General features: G+C 46.9%; 2 protein-coding genes across 2 annotated transcripts; both read right to left on the reverse strand.

Moving 5' to 3' along the window:
• Nucleotides 1-5,937: 5,937 nt before the first annotated feature.
• Nucleotides 5,938-9,220, reverse strand: LOC109204082 (uncharacterized). The gene is made up of 2 exons (XM_019364279.2): nt 7,366-9,220; nt 5,938-7,275 (listed from the first exon to the last, which is right to left on the reverse strand). Exons 1-2 carry the CDS (start codon nt 8,581-8,583, stop codon nt 6,223-6,225), a joined length of 2,271 nt encoding a protein of 756 aa, XP_019219824.1. The 5' UTR covers nt 8,584-9,220; the 3' UTR covers nt 5,938-6,222.
• A 2,716-nt stretch (nt 9,221-11,936) lies between these two features.
• LOC109204083 (uncharacterized) lies at nt 11,937-14,580 on the reverse strand. The gene is made up of 3 exons (XM_019364280.2): nt 14,216-14,580; nt 13,365-14,151; nt 11,937-13,274 (listed from the first exon to the last, which is right to left on the reverse strand). Exons 1-3 carry the CDS (start codon nt 14,578-14,580, stop codon nt 12,222-12,224), a joined length of 2,205 nt encoding a protein of 734 aa, XP_019219825.1. The 3' UTR covers nt 11,937-12,221.
• Nucleotides 14,581-16,135: the final 1,555 nt, after the last annotated feature.

The raw sequence follows: 16,135 nt of genomic DNA on the forward strand, positions 1-16,135 counted from the left end.
CTTCCTCAGGCTGGGGCACAATGAATTGTAATCTGGGATAAGCACAGCGAGAGAGATGTTGTCCCTTCGAAGGTCAGCTCCCAAATGAGCTCCTCTCTGCTGTGCAGCCTTTTATAGGCTTGGTTTGGTGTTAGTGAATTTTTGAATTTTAGGTTAGCCAATGTGTTTTAAAATGTCTGTGATGGTTTTAGACTACAATGAATGTGTGTTTTTTTACCCTTTGTGATAAACTGTATGAAATGTATTTTATGAAATGTATTTTGTAAATGATGTGAATTTTTAAGGATTATATTTTTTTTGAAGTGATGTATGTAAGATTTAGAAATTTGTATTTGTATGTTTTTAATCCAATTAGGTTTTTATGAATTTTTTAGGTTTGCAGAGAAATATATTTATAATTTTAAACTTGGATGAGTATGTTTTTTTCACCGAATTATGTTTTTCTAATTTTTGGGTTTGTATATTTAAGCAATATTGTGGTTTTAAGGGTTTTAATAAAGTGTGTGATTTTAATGACTGTTGTTTTGTTTTAACTGTAAATTATGAAGTGATTAAAAGGGTCATAAATCAAATGTCGTGTTTTTAATGGTTTTAACAAAGTTTTGATCCCCAATATGTCCCAATACCCCATTTGTTTGTTGTTGTACATGATTTGTGATATGTAATAATACATTGTTATTTATTGAAATCAAATAATTATTTATTTATTTATGTATTTAGAGAAATTAACCCCCCCAGAAATGGTTAGGGGAAATCGAGTTTGGGAGCACGGTCCCCGAAGGGGGGCCGGGCTCCGATGCACAGACCATACCTGCGCCCATCTCAGGTCTGTAGAAACCCCCAGCGAAACTCCAGACGGGGTCCCATGGATGGGGTTGGAGAAGTGAGGGGTGAGGGGAGGAGGGGTAAAGAGGAGAGGGGGGAGGTTAAGGAGAGGAAAAGTGTTCTGGTCCCTGAAGGGACGCGGAGGTGCACGGTCCTTCCCTTGGGCCCTCCCTCTACTCCACTGCCTGTTACGGCCACCAGGCACTAAGCGCCGTCCCCGGTACCGCATAGGGATCCAATCCTGGTCCCCATCCAGGTAGACCATTTTGTGTTTTGTTGTGTTGTTTTGTCTTGTCTGTGATGAAGCCTTTGTTAGGATGAAAGTTTGGGCCCCTCCTCCAATTGGAGGCGGGCGGTGCACGGGCCATCCCTCGGTAAGGTGCCTGGACCCCGGCTTGTCCACGCCGTTTGCCATAACGCACCAGGGTCCAGTCTGAAGTCCATCCAACCATGGTGAGTTGGATGGAGGCGAGTGTGTTTTTTAATTGGTTGTCCTACCAAATTTTAAATTAAATTTTAAACTTAAATTTGTAAGTTTTAACTTAAATTTTTAAGGAAATGAAATGAAAAAAATGAATTGGTTTTGAAAAAAACCGTTTAGTTTTTTAAAAAAAGAAAAAGGAAATTTTTAAAGCAAGAAAAATAAATTGGTTTTGAAAAAAACCTTTTAGGTTTAAAAAAAAAAATAAAATAAAATTACAAAAAGGCCAAATGAATATTAATTTGTGTGCCCGTGCGGCGACGTTTCGACCTGTGAAGGTCTTCTTCAGGCCTAGGCACACACTAACAAAAGAAACAAACAGGCTTGCTCTCAGCGATCTGCTCTGTCCGGTGGTTTGGAGTGGAATGAGCAGAGAGTGCCTTCCCTTCTATTTATACCCTCCCACTTTTACATGTCAGGTTCGTTGTTTTGAATTTAGTTTTAAAATGTCAAATCAGTTTATTGCACTTTCGTTTTTAGTTTTTTGAATAGAATTTTTGCCAATGTATTTTTTTAATCACCCCTCAATGTCAATAATATGTTTTTAGAAAAATATTAATTTTTTAACCATGTAAATAATTTATAATCATGTTAAACATTTTTTTAATCCTGTAAGTCATTTTTAATCACATGTATGATATTTTTTAATCATATACATAGTATTTTTAACCCCAACTGTATATGTAATTTATGTTTTCCAATTTTTTAATGTAATTAATGAATTGAGTTTTTTAACTTTAAATTAATTTATTGTGATTTTATCTCTCATAATGGGGTTTAGGGCCAAATTAAAAGAGAATGAATTATGAATTATTAATCCAATTAATTAGGTTTAAAGGCCAAAATACTAAGTGGTTAGGGGAAATCGAGTTTGGGAGCCCGGTCCCCGAAGGGAGCCGGGCCCCGATGCACAGACCATACCTGCGCCCAACTCAGGTCCCCAGAAACCCCCAGCGAAGCTCCAGACGGGGTCCCATGGATGGGGTTGGAGAAGTGGGGGGTAAGGGGAGGAGGGGTAAAGAGGAGAGGAGGGAGGTTAAGGTCAGGGCCCATCCCCGGGGTTGGGGGTATGCCCAGTCCTCATCTCCAACTAGGTGTCCGGGCGGTTAAGGTTAGGGCCGGAATTGAATTTTGTGTTAGGGGTTAGGGTTAGGGGGGGGTAGGGGAATTGATTCCTCCTACGAGGGTAGAAGGAAGGTGCGCGGGCCATCCCACGGGAGAACCCCCGATCCCTGTCAGGGTTCTCAAGGAAGAGACGCTGGCGTCGTCTTCCGTAGCGGACTACTTGCCACTCGTCCGCCATGACGAGTGGGTTTTAATTATTTATCTTAAATATAAATGAAATGAAACAAAATTGTTTTTAAACAACTAAAAGAGAGCCCAAGGGCTTAAAAATCCCTCAAAATAAAATACCGTAAGTTCGGTTGCAAACAACTAAAAGAGAGCCCAAAGGCTTAAAAATCCCTTAAAATAAAATACCGTAAATTCGGTCCCAAACAACTAAAAGAGAGCCCGAAGGCTTAAAACTCCCTTAAAAGAAAAACCGTGTGTTCGGTTGTTTGGTGTAAACAAAAATAAAAATTCTGCAAACAACTAAAAGAGAGCACAGGGGCTTAAAAATCCCTAAAAACAAAAAAACGTGTTTTCCCGTTCAAAAAAAATCAAACGTGCCTCCGGCAACGTTTCGACCTTAAAAGGTCTTCCTCAGGCCTGTGAGGCACGAAAGAAAATAAAACAAACCAAAATCCAAGCGCTCAAAACAATGGCTGGCTGCTGGAGATGTGCACTGTTCGGCTGTCAAGAGCAGAATGAGCTCTCTCCCCTGCCTGCACTCCTTTTATACCCTCTGGTCTGTACTGTGTTTTCTATTGTCCAATTTAAAAACGATGTTTTGTGTTCCTGTTTTCTTCCAAAAATTTAGGGTTTTACCATATTTAACATGAATTGAAAAAATAATTATGAGATGTATTATATTTATTGTTTGTATTTATTCAGAAAAATAGTTTTAGGTTTAGTTATTTATTTCATATACATGAATTGAAAAAAGTATTTATTATCTTTATTAAATTATTCAAAAAAGGTTTTAAATTATTTATTTATTTATTTATTTATTCCAAATTAGGGGTTAAACAAAAAGCCAATTTGGGGTGTTAGGGGAAGGGGGAAAGGTTAAGGTTAGGGGAAGGGATCATGGGTGGGGTTAAGGTTAAGGGAAGGTAAAGGGTTGGGGTTAGGGAAAGGGAGTGGGAGGGGATAGGAAGTGAAGGGGAAGGGGAAGGAGGGGAAATCAAGTTTGGGAGCACGGTCCCCCAAGGGGGGCCGGGCTCCAATGCACAGACCATACCTGCTCCCGCCTCAGGTCTCCCGAGACCCCAGCGAAGCTCCAGGCGGGGTCCCATGGATGGGGTTGGAGAAGCGAGGGGTAAGGGGAGGAGGGGTGAAGAGGAGAGGGGGAGGGGTTAAGGTTAGGGCCCATCCCAGGGGTGGGGGTATGCCCCGTCCTCATCTCCAACTAGGTGTCCGAGTGGTTAGGTTTAGGGCCGGAGTTGAGTTTTGTCTAGGGGTCACCGAGGTTAAGTTTAGGGTCAGTTTGAGGGGTGGGATGCTCCCCAGGAAATTGTGGAAAGGGAGTGAGACACACAGTAACAATGGCAGCAATGACAATTGAAAACATTAGAATAATAACTATATACATTCTGTGGGATCAATATCTCCTGAATCCCTTTTCGTTGAGTCCGTTTGGATAAACTGTATCCAGTTTAGCTATCCAAACTCTCTCAGTTCTCCTCCTCTGCTGCGTTGTCCACCTCGAGTTCACTTGGATAACTGTCGCTGTGACAGAACTCCAACCATGTATTAAAAATGTTTCACCAGGTAGGTGTGAATGTTCTTTTTCTGTGTAATATTGTACCTGTGTTGAGTGAATCTAGTCAGCAGTGTGTTACCTGTTTCTCCCACATACTGGATTCCACATCTCTTACATGTAATCAAATATATACAATTTTTGGACCTCGGGGTCCCTTTGCACAGAGACAGAAAAACAAAGCCATTAGAGTGGCTGCGCACCAACCTACGATGCTGGAAAAATTGCCCCTGATCTCTGCGTCTAGGCACAGAGAGAGGCGAAATTTGGGCTCTAATGAGGAGATCACCTAGGTTCTTATGCCTCCTGAAAGCAGCAATTACCTTGTGATTGTGAAGTGTCTGTACATTCTGAGCTAGGCTCTGGAAATTGTTTTTGATGGCCCTGACCAATTTGCAGGTGAAAGGAGCATACGTGATGACCACTGGAAGCAGAGGGGAAACGTCAATTGGTTTTGTATGGAGAAAGGAATTAAAGCAGCTCCTTAGGAAAGACCAACAGTACCCCCTAGTGGAGAGAGCAGAGAACAGGATCTTAACAGCAGCTCCAAAATCAGACTTTTGTGTACAAATTCTGTGGAATCTTAACAGTTGGGATTTGACTATTCCCGCAAATGTGTGTTTAGGATGAAAACTTGTTTTAAATAGGAGGGCATGAGTGTCTGTAGGTTTGAAAAAGACCTTTATGTCCAATTTACGGTCATTCATGAAATTTGGGCCTTTGAAGGTGGTCGTGTCAAGAAAATCAATAGAGGCCTTACTGATGGTTGATTTAACCTTAATAGAAGCATTGTGGTCATTTAAAGTTTTCAGAAACATCTCAAAATCCTGCTCAGAATGTTGCCAGACCCCCCATATGTCGTCCAGAAAGCGGTAATAGTGCAGTGGCTTTTTGATACATTTATCCAGTGCAGCAGTCTCCCACTCTGCCATGAAGATGTTTGCATATGCTGGGGCAAACTTCTTCCCCATGGCCGTACCCTTGACTTGTAAATAGAAGTCACCATTGAATTCAAAATCGTTCCTTGTGAGATTTATTTCTAAAAGTTTTAGTAATTCTTTTTCTGGCCTTCTCTTATCCGGGTACTTTTGAAAGACTCTCTTAATGGAGTCAATGCCTTCACCAATGTCAATGTTTGTGTAAAGGCTGTCAACATCTATGGAAAACAGAAAGGAATCGATGGGGACTTCTATTTGCTTCACTTTATCCACAAAATCATATGTATCCTTAATATAGCTCGCATGTTTTGTGGATAAAGGAGTCAGGAAATAATCCAGATACTCAGCTGTATAGTAAGTCTCACTATCACAGTCTGAGACGATTGGTCGCCCTGGGGGCACCTGAAAGGGGACACTCCATTTCGCCGGATCCTTGTGGATCTTAGGCAGCATGTAAAAGAGCCTTCCCCTTGGTTCAGCGGAGCCCAGCAAATAGTTCTTTTGTTTTAGATTTATAAATTTCTTTTGGTGTAAACTATTAATGATTTTTTCCACCATTGGTATTGTGTCGTGGTATATGGGTTTTTTCAATTTCAAATAATATGTTTTGTCATTTAATTGCCTGTAGCCTTCCTCCAAATACTGGTCCCTGTCCAAAATTACAACTGCGCTCCCTTTGTCTGCCGGTTTTATAATAATTTGTTTGTTTTCTTTCAATTCTGTTAGAGCCTTTGTCTCTTCTATTGTCAAATTGGACTTAATTCGCTCTACATGAAAATGGTTTTGAAAATAGTCATTATCAGCTTTGATCAAAGCAAGAATTTGGGGTGGCAGCTGAGCATTGGGCGGAGACCAGTATGACTTTGGAGTGAAGGGCTGAGATTGAGTCTCATTTTTATCTCCATAAAAGGCAGCCAATTTGATCCTCCTATGGTACTGCTGAATGTCATATTTGCATTGTAATTGTAAATTTTTGTTGTAGCCTTTTGTGGGGATAAAAGTCAGGCCTCTATTCAGCAGGCTCCGCTGAGCAGTGGAAGGATGGAATTTTTTGGACAAGTTCATAACACCATCAACAACATGTAAATCACTTGACCCCTCCCGATGTGTCAGGCTTATGGGGACTCCCCATTTACATACATCTCCCAGTGTTGTAACATTGCCTCTGAAGTTCCATATGACCAGTGAATGTCATCCTCTTCTGTAGTGAAAATGTCTGAGGTGAGGGCTGGAATGTGATCTTTTAGTCCTGTAATGAAAGTGTTCAAGTACATCAAAGTGTCCTTTTCCACCTGAGAAAGAGCAGAAGAAAAGTTAATCTCAGGCACATAAATGTTAGCCTCAGGGAACTTCTGCCGGGCTACTTTCAGGGCCCTTTTCAGTTCCAACACCGGCATATTCTTGTCTCTCTGGGACCTGTTATTAATGCCAAAAGACAGGATTAGTTTTGTCACCGGTGTGGCAATAGTGGCTTTCTCCAGGAGGTACTCTGCATGCCACCATTTGGCTCCCGGGAAGCCATCGATCTGCAAACTGTCAGCTGCAAAGGGGGGCAGTCTGCTAACATTAGAATCGCCGACGACGAGCCAGGGCTCTTTCACATGCAGGTGCCAGTCTCTCAATTTCCTGTGTGTGTTGGGATGTCTGGTCGGCGTCCGCACCTGCTGTCCCGGCGAGGCTGGTGAAGGAGGAGGAGATGATGAAGAAGATGATGATTCCTCTGCTGCTTGAAGCTGAAGCCGGGTTTGCACACAGGAAGTCAGTCTGTCTAAGCCGCTGCGAGATGGTCCCGGGTGAGACACTGGTTGCGGTTTAGCCACTGTTAAAGTGCTAACCCGCTTTGTCTTTTTGGGGGTGACTTCCCCCTGTGTGAGGTCCAGTCCCTCAGTGTCCATAATTTCACCAGATTGTGGTGGTTGGATGGAGGGAGAACATGGCCGTTCCTGGGATGGCGTCTCTGGGATCGAGGCGGCGAATCTCAACACCCTCTGCTCCTTCGGTGTGGCCAGATTGGGCTCTGCTGGTTGTGAAGATTCTGGAGGGGAGGAAGGTGTCAGTTCCCTCTCTTGTTCCTGCTCCATCTCAGAAGAAGGTGACCAGTCTCCAGCGACGTGGTCCGTCATCGTTGCCGTCGTTGTTTTGGATGTTGTGCGGGGTGCAGGTGGGCCCTGTATCTCATTAAAGAGTTCAATGGTGTCCTGCTGTGTCCCTCTCACACCCCCTTGTGGCTGTCGTGTAGGTGCCCTGGTGGTGTTTACCTCCTCTGTTGAAGTGGCAGTCCCCAGGTCCCCCAGTTTGGCCACGATCTCAGCTCTGGCCTGTTCCAGAGAGTCAGGTTGGAGGCGGCGGCCCAGGTTCCTCTTGGCCCAGGATGTTGCTATCTCGAACGGGCCCTCCCAGTCCTGTTTAGAACACTCAGAGAGAGCTTTTAATTCCTCCTCTACGCTCTGAGTATAATGTTGCCGGAGGATCACCATGGTTGTACGGGCCCAGTTTTTAGCGTTCTCCTCAATCTTATTTTGTGTGTGTTTGGTAGGGACGGCAGGTTTAATAACAGTCTTTAAATTGTGTGCTATTTTGTTTAAAGAAGGAGGATAAGTGTCACTAGTCACATTTTTCAAATGGTGTACTGTCTTAATAAGTCTGTGAATAATGCGGACCTTTTTAGAAAAGTCCGGATCATCTGAAATTATTTTGTTAACAGGAGGTCCAGCTCGCTCAGCGCGAGTGCGTCTCACATACCGATTGTCCCGAGCCGTTCTCCGGTCGAATCGTCGGTCCCGTCCGGTCCGACTTCCTTGCCGGGCTGCATAGCGGTCTGTCGCCGGCTGTTCTCCCCTCCGGTTCCGCTGTGGTGCGTGGAAAAAGTCCGGCTCGTCGCTGCGGTGATCCTCTCCCACGGCCGCCGCATAGGTCCTCCGACCTCCTCGAGATGGGTAGCTGCTGCGTCGAGGTGGTCGGCGTACGTCCTCCTCAGCTCTCCAGCCGCGGTCTCCTCTCCAGCCCTCCTGGCGGGCTGCATAGCGGTCCGGTGCCGGACGGTCCCTCCCCCGGTTCCGCTGTGGTGCGTGGAAAAAGCCTGGCTGATCGCTGCGGTGTTCCTCTCTCACGGCCGCCGCATAGGTCCTCCGACCTTCTCGAGATGGATGGCTGCTGCGCCGAGGTGGTCGGCGTGCGTCCTCGTCAGCTCCCCAGCCGCGATCACCTCTCCAGCTCTCCTGGCGGGTTGCATAGCGGTCTGCTGCCGGCTGGTTTCTCCCCCGGTTCCGCTGTGGTGCGTGGAAAAAGTCTGACTCACCGCTGCGGTGATCATCTCTCCTGATCGCCGTGTAGGTCCTCCGACCCTCTCGAGATGGATAGCTGCTTCGGCGAGGTGGTCTACGTGCGATCTCCTCAGCTCTCCAGTCGCGGTCCCCTCCCCGGCCCCTGCGTCGCCGAACGAGGGTCCACTCTCCATCCGTAGCATATGCGGGCATGGTTATGTGTCCACTAATACCTTTAGCTCTCTCCACTGGTCCCACTCGACCGTGTGGGTGATGCTAGGCAGCTCTATGCTAACGGATAACTCGTATACTGATCTTGATCACTGAGCGGTTTATTGTTGCTCAAAGTTGACAAATCAATACAAAAATGAACTATATACATATAATACAAGCCAAAGTCGCGACGTTTCGGTTCTGACCGAACCTTCTTCAGGCTGGCTTGCGAAAAAAGCAATATCAAGAAGTTCACCAAGTGTCCGGAGCAGATTTCGTGCTGTCCGAATAACGTCCATGAAAGTCTGCACTGGGTTGGACCACACTGCCCACAATGCTCAGGGTGGTCGCATTCCTGTAGCCAATCAGTGGTCCACGCAGTGTACATTTTAAAGGACGCTGTGGCGTCCGAGCCGTGAATGGTCGCACGCGCAGGTGCTGCTTTCACGGACCTCGGGAGAACAGACTGTCAGGCGTCATATTGAAAAAGAACCTTTTCCCCTGAATATGGGTGTAGAACATGGCTGCACTCAGTCTTTTAAACACAGGGAGTTGATTGCATTCAGCCACAATAACATATTGTACAGTTCAACTTTGTAGGGAGATTGCATGAGTGAGATTCTCACAAAGGGCAGACCAAACTGTCTGATCATGAGGCGTTTGCATACAAATAGTCAGTCCAGTACAGTAGAATGTCACAGTTCATATATACAATGTATGATTGGCATAAAGTGTTCTGATGGTCCATTGTCACGGATTAGAGCAGTTAGTGCAACCTGAAATTTACATAGGGGTTGAGGAACAGTCATGACAACAGCAAAGAACAGGCATGTAATGCATAAAATCCATACCGTCTTACCTACTTGACCTTATGACCCCTGAACTTTATACAGGTTGTAGGGTTGATACCATAGTGTGTGTTGTTTGTGTTGTCCTATAGAGCATCACAGTGAGGGGTCCCAGAGAAACCCAAGCGGGCAGTCAGGCGGCACGGGCCGGTTAGGGGAAATCAAGTTTGGGAGCACGGTCCCCCAAGGGGGGCCGGGCTCCAATGCACAGACCATACCTGCTCCCGCCTCAGGTCTCCCGAGACCCCAGCGAAGCTCCAGGCGGGGTCCCATGGATGGGGTTGGAGAAGCGAGGGGTAAGGGGAGGAGGGGTGAAGAGGAGAGGGGGAGGGGTTAAGGTTAGGGCCCATCCCAGGGGTGGGGTATGCCCCGTCCTCATCTCCAACTAGGTGTCCGAGTGGTTAGGTTTAGGGCCGGAGTTGAGTTTTGTCTAGGGGTCACCGAGGTTAAGTTTAGGGTCAGTTTGAGGGGTGGGATGCTCCCCAGGAAATTGTGGAAAGGGAGTGAGACACACAGTAACAATGGCAGCAATGACAATTGAAAACATTAGAATAATAACTATATACATTCTGTGGGATCAATATCTCCTGAATCCCTTTTCGTTGAGTCCGTTTGGATAAACTGTATCCAGTTTAGCTATCCAAACTCTCTCAGTTCTCCTCCTCTGCTGCGTTGTCCACCTCGAGTTCACTTGGATAACTGTCGCTGTGACAGAACTCCAACCATGTATTAAAAAATGTTTCACCAGGTAGGTGTGAATGTTCTTTTTCTGTGTAATATTGTACCTGTGTTGAGTGAATCTAGTCAGCAGTGTGTTACCTGTTTCTCCCACATACTGGATTCCACATCTCTTACATGTAATCAAATATATACAATTTTTGGACCTCGGGGTCCCTTTGCACAGAGACAGAAAAACAAAGCCATTAGAGTGGCTGCGCACCAACCTACGATGCTGGAAAAATTGCCCCTGATCTCTGCGTCTAGGCACAGAGAGAGGCGAAATTTGGGCTCTAATGAGGAGATCACCTAGGTTCTTATGCCTCCTGAAAGCAGCAATTACCTTGTGATTGTGAAGTGTCTGTACATTCTGAGCTAGGCTCTGGAAATTGTTTTTGATGGCCCTGACCAATTTGCAGGTGAAAGGAGCATACGTGATGACCACTGGAAGCAGAGGGGAAACGTCAATTGGTTTTGTATGGAGAAAGGAATTAAAGCAGCTCCTTAGGAAAGACCAACAGTACCCCCTAGTGGAGAGAGCAGAGAACAGGATCTTAACAGCAGCTCCAAAATCAGACTTTTGTGTACAAATTCTGTGGAATCTTAACAGTTGGGATTTGACTATTCCCGCAAATGTGTGTTTAGGATGAAAACTTGTTTTAAATAGGAGGGCATGAGTGTCTGTAGGTTTGAAAAAGACCTTTATGTCCAATTTACGGTCATTCATGAAATTTGGGCCTTTGAAGGTGGTCGTGTCAAGAAAATCAATAGAGGCCTTACTGATGGTTGATTTAACCTTAATAGAAGCATTGTGGTCATTTAAAGTTTTCAGAAACATCTCAAAATCCTGCTCAGAATGTTGCCAGACCCCCCATATGTCGTCCAGAAAGCGGTAATAGTGCAGTGGCTTTTTGATACATTTATCCAGTGCAGCAGTCTCCCACTCTGCCATGAAGATGTTTGCATATGCTGGGGCAAACTTCTTCCCCATGGCCGTACCCTTGACTTGTAAATAGAAGTCACCATTGAATTCAAAATCGTTCCTTGTGAGATTTATTTCTAAAAGTTTTAGTAATTCTTTTTCTGGCCTTCTCTTATCCGGGTACTTTTGAAAGACTCTCTTAATGGAGTCAATGCCTTCACCAATGTCAATGTTTGTGTAAAGGCTGTCAACATCTATGGAAAACAGAAAGGAATCGATGGGGACTTCTATTTGCTTCACTTTATCCACAAAATCATATGTATCCTTAATATAGCTCGCATGTTTTGTGGATAAAGGAGTCAGGAAATAATCCAGATACTCAGCTGTATAGTAAGTCTCACTATCACAGTCTGAGACGATTGGTCGCCCTGGGGGCACCTGAAAGGGGACACTCCATTTCGCCGGATCCTTGTGGATCTTAGGCAGCATGTAAAAGAGCCTTCCCCTTGGTTCAGCGGAGCCCAGCAAATAGTTCTTTTGTTTTAGATTTATAAATTTCTTTTGGTGTAAACTATTAATGATTTTTTCCACCATTGGTATTGTGTCGTGGTATATGGGTTTTTTCAATTTCAAATAATATGTTTTGTCATTTAATTGCCTGTAGCCTTCCTCCAAATACTGGTCCCTGTCCAAAATTACAACTGCGCTCCCTTTGTCTGCCGGTTTTATAATAATTTGTTTGTTTTCTTTCAATTCTGTTAGAGCCTTTGTCTCTTCTATTGTCAAATTGGACTTAATTCGCTCTACATGAAAATGGTTTTGAAAATAGTCATTATCAGCTTTGATCAAAGCAAGAATTTGGGGTGGCAGCTGAGCATTGGGCGGAGACCAGTATGACTTTGGAGTGAAGGGCTGAGATTGAGTCTCATTTTTATCTCCATAAAAGGCAGCCAATTTGATCCTCCTATGGTACTGCTGAATGTCATATTTGCATTGTAATTGTAAATTTTTGTTGTAGCCTTTTGTGGGGATAAAAGTCAGGCCTCTATTCAGCAGGCTCCGCTGAGCAGTGGAAGGATGGAATTTTTTGGACAAGTTCATAACACCATCAACAACATGTAAATCACTTGACCCCTCCCGATGTGTCAGGCTTATGGGGACTCCCCATTTACATACATCTCCCAGTGTTGTAACATTGCCTCTGAAGTTCCATATGACCAGTGAATGTCATCCTCTTCTGTAGTGAAAATGTCTGAGGTGAGGGCTGGAATGTGATCTTTTAGTCCTGTAATGAAAGTGTTCAAGTACATCAAAGTGTCCTTTTCCACCTGAGAAAGAGCAGAAGAAAAGTTAATCTCAGGCACATAAATGTTAGCCTCAGGGAACTTCTGCCGGGCTACTTTCAGGGCCCTTTTCAGTTCCAACACCGGCATATTCTTGTCTCTCTGGGACCTGTTATTAATGCCAAAAGACAGGATTAGTTTTGTCACCGGTGTGGCAATAGTGGCTTTCTCCAGGAGGTACTCTGCATGCCACCATTTGGCTCCCGGGAAGCCATCGATCTGCAAACTGTCAGCTGCAAAGGGGGGCAGTCTGCTAACATTAGAATCGCCGACGACGAGCCAGGGCTCTTTCACATGCAGGTGCCAGTCTCTCAATTTCCTGTGTGTGTTGGGATGTCTGGTCGGCGTCCGCACCTGCTGTCCCGGCGAGGCTGGTGAAGGAGGAGGAGATGATGAAGAAGATGATGATTCCTCTGCTGCTTGAAGCTGAAGCCGGGTTTGCACACAGGAAGTCAGTCTGTCTAAGCCGCTGCGAGATGGTCCCGGGTGAGACACTGGTTGCGGTTTAGCCACTGTTAAAGTGCTAACCCGCTTTGTCTTTTTGGGGGTGACTTCCCCCTGTGTGAGGTCCAGTCCCTCAGTGTCCATAATTTCACCAGATTGTGGTGGTTGGATGGAGGGAGAACATGGCCGTTCCTGGGATGGCGTCTCTGGGATCGAGGCGGCGAATCTCAACACCCTCTGCTCCTTCGGTGTGGCCAGATTGGGCTCTGCTGGTTGTGAAGATTCTGGAGGGGAGGAAGGTGTCAGTTCCCTCTCTTGTTCCTGCTCCATCTCAGAAGAAGGTGACCAGTCTCCAGCGACGTGGTCCGTCATCGTTGCCGTCGTTGTTTTGGATGTTGTGCGGGGTGCAGGTGGGCCCTGTATCTCATTAAAGAGTTCAATGGTGTCCTGCTGTGTCCCTCTCACACCCCCTTGTGGCTGTCGTGTAGGTGCCCTGGTGGTGTTTACCTCCTCTGTTGAAGTGGCAGTCCCCAGGTCCCCCAGTTTGGCCACGATCTCAGCTCTGGCCTGTTCCAGAGAGTCAGGTTGGAGGCGGCGGCCCAGGTTCCTCTTGGCCCAGGATGTTGCTATCTCGAACGGGCCCTCCCAGTCCTGTTTAGAACACTCAGAGAGAGCTTTTAATTCCTCCTCTACGCTCTGAGTATAATGTTGCCGGAGGATCACCATGGTTGTACGGGCCCAGTTTTTAGCGTTCTCCTCAATCTTATTTTGTGTGTGTTTGGTAGGGACGGCAGGTTTAATAACAGTCTTTAAATTGTGTGCTATTTTGTTTAAAGAAGGAGGATAAGTGTCACTAGTCACATTTTTCAAATGGTGTACTGTCTTAATAAGTCTGTGAATAATGCGGACCTTTTTAGAAAAGTCCGGATCATCTGAAATTATTTTGTTAACAGGAGGTCCAGCTCGCTCAGCGCGAGTGCGTCTCACATACCGATTGTCCCGAGCCGTTCTCCGGTCGAATCGTCGGTCCCGTCCGGTCCGACTTCCTTGCCGGGCTGCATAGCGGTCTGTCGCCGGCTGTTCTCCCCTCCGGTTCCGCTGTGGTGCGTGGAAAAAGTCCGGCTCGTCGCTGCGGTGATCCTCTCCCACGGCCGCCGCATAGGTCCTCCGACCTCCTCGAGATGGGTAGCTGCTGCGTCGAGGTGGTCGGCGTACGTCCTCCTCAGCTCTCCAGCCGCGGTCTCCTCTCCAGCCCTCCTGGCGGGCTGCATAGCGGTCCGGTGCCGGACGGTCCCTCCCCGGTTCCGCTGTGGTGCGTGGAAAAAGCCTGGCTGATCGCTGCGGTGTTCCTCTCTCACGGCCGCCGCATAGGTCCTCCGACCTTCTCGAGATGGATGGCTGCTGCGCCGAGGTGGTCGGCGTGCGTCCTCGTCAGCTCCCCAGCCGCGATCACCTCTCCAGCTCTCCTGGCGGGTTGCATAGCGGTCTGCTGCCGGCTGGTTTCTCCCCGGTTCCGCTGTGGTGCGTGGAAAAAGTCTGACTCACCGCTGCGGTGATCATCTCTCCTGATCGCCGTGTAGGTCCTCCGACCCTCTCGAGATGGATAGCTGCTTCGGCGAGGTGGTCTACGTGCGATCTCCTCAGCTCTCCAGTCGCGGTCCCCTCCCCGGCCCCTGCGTCGCCGAACGAGGGTCCACTCTCCATCCGTAGCATATGCGGGCATGGTTATGTGTCCACTAATACCTTTAGCTCTCTCCACTGGTCCCACTCGACCGTGTGGGTGATGCTAGGCAGCTCTATGCTAACGGATAACTCGTATACTGATCTTGATCACTGAGCGGTTTATTGTTGCTCAAAGTTGACAAATCAATACAAAAATGAACTATATACATATAATACAAGCCAAAGTCGCGACGTTTCGGTTCTGACCGAACCTTCTTCAGGCTGGCTTGCGAAAAAAGCAATATCAAGAAGTTCACCAAGTGTCCGGAGCAGATTTCGTGCTGTCCGAATAACGTCCATGAAAGTCTGCACTGGGTTGGACCACACTGCCCACAATGCTCAGGGTGGTCGCATTCCTGTAGCCAATCAGTGGTCCACGCAGTGTACATTTTAAAGGACGCTGTGGCGTCCGAGCCGTGAATGGTCGCACGCGCAGGTGCTGCTTTCACGGACCTCGGGAGAACAGACTGTCAGGCGTCATATTGAAAAAGAACCTTTTCCCCTGAATATGGGTGTAGAACATGGCTGCACTCAGTCTTTTAAACACAGGGAGTTGATTGCATTCAGCCACAATAACATATTGTACAGTTCAACTTTGTAGGGAGATTGCATGAGTGAGATTCTCACAAAGGGCAGACCAAACTGTCTGATCATGAGGCGTTTGCATACAAATAGTCAGTCCAGTACAGTAGAATGTCACAGTTCATATATACAATGTATGATTGGCATAAAGTGTTCTGATGGTCCATTGTCACGGATTAGAGCAGTTAGTGCAACCTGAAATTTACATAGGGGTTGAGGAACAGTCATGACAACAGCAAAGAACAGGCATGTAATGCATAAAATCCATACCGTCTTACCTACTTGACCTTATGACCCCTGAACTTTATACAGGTTGTAGGGTTGATACCATAGTGTGTGTTGTTTGTGTTGTCCTATAGAGCATCACAGTGAGGGGTCCCAGAGAAACCCAAGCGGGCAGTCAGGCGGCACGGGCCGGTTAGGGGAAATCAAGTTTGGGAGCACGGTCCCCCAAGGGGGCCGGGCTCCAATGCACAGACCATACCTGCTCCCGCCTCAGGTCTCCCGAGACCCCCAGCGAAGCTCCAGGCGGGGTCCCATGGATGGGGTTGGAGAAGCGAGGGGTAAGGGGAGGAGGGGTGAAGAGGAGAGGGGGGAGGGGTTAAGGTTAGGGCCCATCCCAGGGGTGGGGGTATGCCCCGTCCTCATCTCCAACTAGGTGTCCGAGTGGTTAGGTTTAGGGCCGGAGTTGAGTTTTGTCTAGGGGTCACCGAGGTTAAGTTTAGGGTCAGTTTGAGGGGTGGGATGCTCCCCAGGAAATTGTGGAAAGGGAGTGAGACACACAGTAACAATGGCAGCAATGAGGGTTAGGGGGTTAGGGTTAGGGGTTAGGGGTTAGGGGAAGGGGACTGAGCCTGCCACCTCTGTGGGGGGGGTTAGGGTTAGGGGTTAGGGTTAGGGTTAGGATGAAAGTTTGGGCCCCTCCTCCAATTGGAGGCGGGCGGTGCACGGGCCATCCCTCGGTAAGGTGCCTG

The sequence above is a fragment of the Oreochromis niloticus genome, linkage group LG11 (genome assembly GCF_001858045.2).
Source record: "Oreochromis niloticus isolate F11D_XX linkage group LG11, O_niloticus_UMD_NMBU, whole genome shotgun sequence".
Taxonomy (NCBI): Eukaryota; Metazoa; Chordata; class Actinopteri; order Cichliformes; family Cichlidae; genus Oreochromis; species Oreochromis niloticus.

Excerpts from the sequence above, each read along its gene's own strand:
- LOC109204083 (XM_019364280.2), bottom strand. The coding sequence starts at position 14,580 with ATGCCCGCATATGCTACGGATGGAGAGTGGACCCTCGTTCGGCGACGC. Across the intron at positions 14,152-14,215 it reads GGAGGACCTATGCGGCGGCC|GGACCGTCCGGCACCGGACC; the intron begins GTGAGAGAGGAA and ends GGAACCGGGGAG. Across the intron at positions 13,275-13,364 it reads CTGCCACTTCAACAGAGGAG|GGCCCACCTGCACCCCGCAC; the intron begins GTAAACACCACC and ends AATGAGATACAG.
- LOC109204082 (XM_019364279.2), bottom strand. The coding sequence starts at position 8,583 with ATGCCCGCATATGCTACGGATGGAGAGTGGACCCTCGTTCGGCGACGC. Across the intron at positions 7,276-7,365 it reads CTGCCACTTCAACAGAGGAG|GGCCCACCTGCACCCCGCAC; the intron begins GTAAACACCACC and ends AATGAGATACAG.